The following is a 3,825-nucleotide window of genomic DNA, read 5'->3' on the forward strand; positions in this document are numbered from 1 at the left end:
CCAGAATGACCGCCTTCAGATCTGCCCCGCATGTCTGTCTGGTCAGGTGCCGGGTGCCGGTGGGGATTGTGCATTGTGCAGGGTATGGAATGGCTTGGGGCTGTATCAGCTTCCACCTCTGCCCCCACCTCTTTCCACTCGTGCGTCCCGTGCTTTCCCTCTTCATGTAAATACGTGATGCATGTGAGGAGTTGCACACAACACAGCCATCATGTATCTACGCCCGTCCTCCGCCTTCCCCGCTGCGTTGCGCTTCACTCTGTATATTTTCCACTCTCCAGAAAACGGTGAATCTTCTGTCTCTCACTTTTCGTGCTGCTGGATGAACAGAGGCGAGGGGTAAGGGCAATAATGGGTTACCAAAGGCCCAAAGGAAGGAGTTAAGCGGGAAGCAGGATTACTCGTGTACCTAGGACAGTTTAACCCACCTCCCTTATGGCCCCATGCCTACATCACCCCGATCACCCCGATCACCCCGATCCCAACAGAACCCAGTGGGGCATTGCGTTTTATACGCTTGCAATAGTGGGACTATTCTACTGATGCATTTCGGTACCCCCTATGTAAAATCGCTTACCGCCTCCGCGGCCGCGGACAAACGCTCACAAGGAAACAGCCTTGTAAACCACGACAGGAAACCTTTTCAGGTGTAAAATCTCAGATTTCGTTGAAACTTGAAAAATTTGAAGAGCAGGATTTGTGACTTTTGAAGCCGAAGGCCTATTTACGACTCTTTCTTTTGCCCGACTCGCGCCACTGGCGTAGGTAGATGTATGCCAGGCACGTCGCAGCGGAACAGTGTTTCGTGAGATCGCGAAGCCTGTTACGCGAGACGTGGTCTGGCGTACATCTACCTAGTTCATTCGATTATGCTCTTCAGTAAATTGCGAGACTAAAATGATCGGGCCGCAGGCCCGGCTCCTTCCGAACGGAGTTGCCGGCGCAGCGAAGTGGAGCTGGCAACTCCGTTTACCGGAAGGGCCGTTGCGCTGGTAACTCCGTTCGGCAGGGGCCGGGCCTGCTTGGCCTGCTGGCGGCGATGGTCGGGCCGAAGGCCCGACCATTTCAGTCTCGCAATTTACTGAAGTGCATAATCAAAAAAATAATGTGACCGGTAGATCACTTTGCATATTTGAGTAAACTAAACCGTCAGGCTGGGGGCCTGCGGCCCTAGAAATTTGCTCCTTGGACATGACAAATGACTGTAACGGGGCAACACCGTGACTACACCCCACCCTTCTGCTCTCAGAAAAAGACAAAAAAATGAATGCGCGTGGTTTTTAGATTGTATATTGTTTCTCAAACAGTCTTAAAACTTGACTTGATCAAGTCAAGTTTTTTGCCATTATTTGCCATTATTTTCAATATATCCACCTCTAGGGCCGAAACAATGAAAGATACGGCAAATCCGAGGGTAGTTCCTGATTCAGAATGTGTTGTTTTGGGGGGGTACTTCCTTTGACATCTTACGATTGGACGCCTCCTTGTACGTCTTTATGTGAACGTGGTCATTTTTGCCGTTTTATCGTCGAAAAAAGCACTATAGCGCCCAAACGGTGCAAGATAGAGTCAAACGGAGAAAATGTTCGTCAGGAGGGCTCTACTTCCACGAGTTACCCCTTAGGAAACTAGAAAAAAAATATTTTTTTTCTACTTTTTGGACCAACCCCTATTTCTTTGTTACCCCCTTTCATCCCCTTAGGGGTGGTTGCCAGGATTTGCACCAGGCGTTTCGTTGTCCAGATGTGACCCCTAAGATACCCTGAAATTTGTAGACCTCTAGCTCTTACACGGACGACAGACAGGCGGACACGAGAGCGGTTGCATAAGCCCGCTTTAATGCTTTTTAAAAAAGCAGAAGGGCGGGCTAAAAACAGCCATACCCTTTTGCGTGCTTAATTGTTTTAATGAGTACATTGATAATACTTATTGCCGCTCCTCTCGCCGAGTAGAGTCGGCTGATGGCCTGGCCGGGACAGAAAACATGCCAATTATTGCAGCGCAGCGCCAGAAACTTTGCTCACGGAAAGTTTTCCTGCTTGAACCGGCGACGCCTCTGCTGCGTCCGTGGGGTCTGGTGAGCATACCTTGTAGGTCTAGGAGCGCCTAGAAGGCTCCTGCTGAAGAGGCCCTGGCGTCCTAGTGGGCCAAAGGTTCTGAAGGACGGAACTACAATCCCAGAGTAGGCTCGACTCCCCCCCCCCTTTCTCCTAAGCGAGAGTTTGAAAGCTGACAGCGGTGCTTTCTCGTGCTTTCTGAATCGATGCTACTGTCCCAGACCCTTCCCCTCCGTTTTCGCCCTTGCCTGGGTAGCGTGCGCTGCGCTGGCGGGAATATATTGTTTATGATTGTAGAGGAATTGTAGGCCTTAACTTTACCTTATGACGGGTATACACACAAATTTGAGTTGATTTTTGAACCGTACTGCCGAAGTGCACGTAAAACAAAGATAAGCTGCCACAGCTAATATATATTTGCTGGTATTTGTACAGGTTACCCTAATAAGTTGATAAGACCAACAAAGAAATGTTTTATTCTAACCGATGATTGGTTGAATTCGGTCGAATATGACTTAGCACTCGAGTGACTCGAGTAATGTATATTCGAGCTTATGTTCCTTCTAATTATATTTTAGAGCAGTCAACATTCAATTTTCTTCAAGCAATAATAGAGTGTAATAGTTCATATAATTATTTACGGAATTACTTTATTCGTTACCTTACAAACACCAGCGAATATGTGAGCTGTGGAGCGATTTTTTTTCCGCGTGTTGCAAGTGGGAGTTCAAATTTACAACACGTTCTGCTGCCTCTGCTCTCGCTTTCCCGAGAGGAGAGGGCTGCAGTATTGTAAGTCGGAGGGCTGGGCATCGGACCACGCATGCATTTGGCTGAAGCTTTCTGTTTCCAGCATGCTACGAAAATAATGAGAAATGGAACAGCGCTCTGTTTTGAGTTTCTCATCCCGTAACTGACGACGGATGTTCTGTTTTCAGCACGCGAACCCTACCACCTCCAGCACCACTAGTGTGGGCGGGGGAAGCGGCGCGGGCTGCTCGGCGGGGTCCTCGGGCGCCTCGGGGGCTCGGGGAGCCTCGTCCTACTCGGGGCCCCCGGGCACCAAGTTCAGACACGGACTGCTGCAGCTCATGATCCACACCATCGATCCCCTGCACGACGGTAAGTACGCAAGAGAGTCAGCTTAAAACAACGATTACAATCCTTGATAACTAACTATGAAACGATTTAAAAAGTTACACGAAAAATCTGATTCGCTTTTCGTAGATAATTCGTAATCTGTGAAGGATCTCCAAAGGGATGCCAGGCACTCTTTCACGGGAATTCTTAGTTCGTCTTTTTGCATGATATGTTTGTGCATTAATGCACATGTCCATAATTATGGACACAAGTTTTTGTACTACTTGTCTTCCGTAATTTGAGGGAGTTTTGTTTTGTTTATTTAGAAGTCCGTATAGACCAGTAACCAAGTGGGCAGACTTTGCACAATTCCCTATCGTTAAAAATGTGCATGCTATTTAGTGTGTTATATGTTCAAACCCCACACTGATAAAGTGTTCAACTGGTGTGCACAGCAGAGATCGTCGAAGCATACGGGTTGGTTTTGGTCCTTTCGACTTGTGTACATTGGTGCTCCATTTCCTGTGGGGTATAGCAGCGTCTAACTGTGGGCGTGGACATACCTAAACGCATTACTCCGATTATAACTTTTCCATGCGCTCTTTGTAGTTCTAAAAACAATAATTTATCGTCTTGCTCGCGACTATACATAAAGAATCAAAAGGTAAAACCAGTTTTTTTTTTATTA

At 47.6% G+C, this 3,825-nt stretch overlaps 1 protein-coding gene across 5 annotated transcripts in view; it reads left to right on the forward strand.

The window, feature by feature from the left end:
- Nucleotides 1-3,825, forward strand: part of LOC113207017 (sodium/potassium/calcium exchanger Nckx30C) — an 84,226-nt gene that overhangs the window by 40,140 nt on the left and 40,261 nt on the right. For all 5 annotated transcript variants that reach the window (XM_026423370.2, XM_052264182.1, XM_052264183.1 and 2 more), the window contains one exon: nt 2,996-3,179. In XM_026423370.2, the coding sequence (XP_026279155.2) occupies nt 2,996-3,179 (184 nt within the window). The remainder of the gene's footprint in view (nt 1-2,995; nt 3,180-3,825) is intronic.

The sequence above is a fragment of the Frankliniella occidentalis genome, unplaced genomic scaffold (genome assembly GCF_000697945.3).
Source record: "Frankliniella occidentalis isolate FOCC.00 unplaced genomic scaffold, Focc_3.1 Scaffold17, whole genome shotgun sequence".
In the NCBI taxonomy this organism is placed as follows: Eukaryota; Metazoa; Arthropoda; class Insecta; order Thysanoptera; family Thripidae; genus Frankliniella; species Frankliniella occidentalis.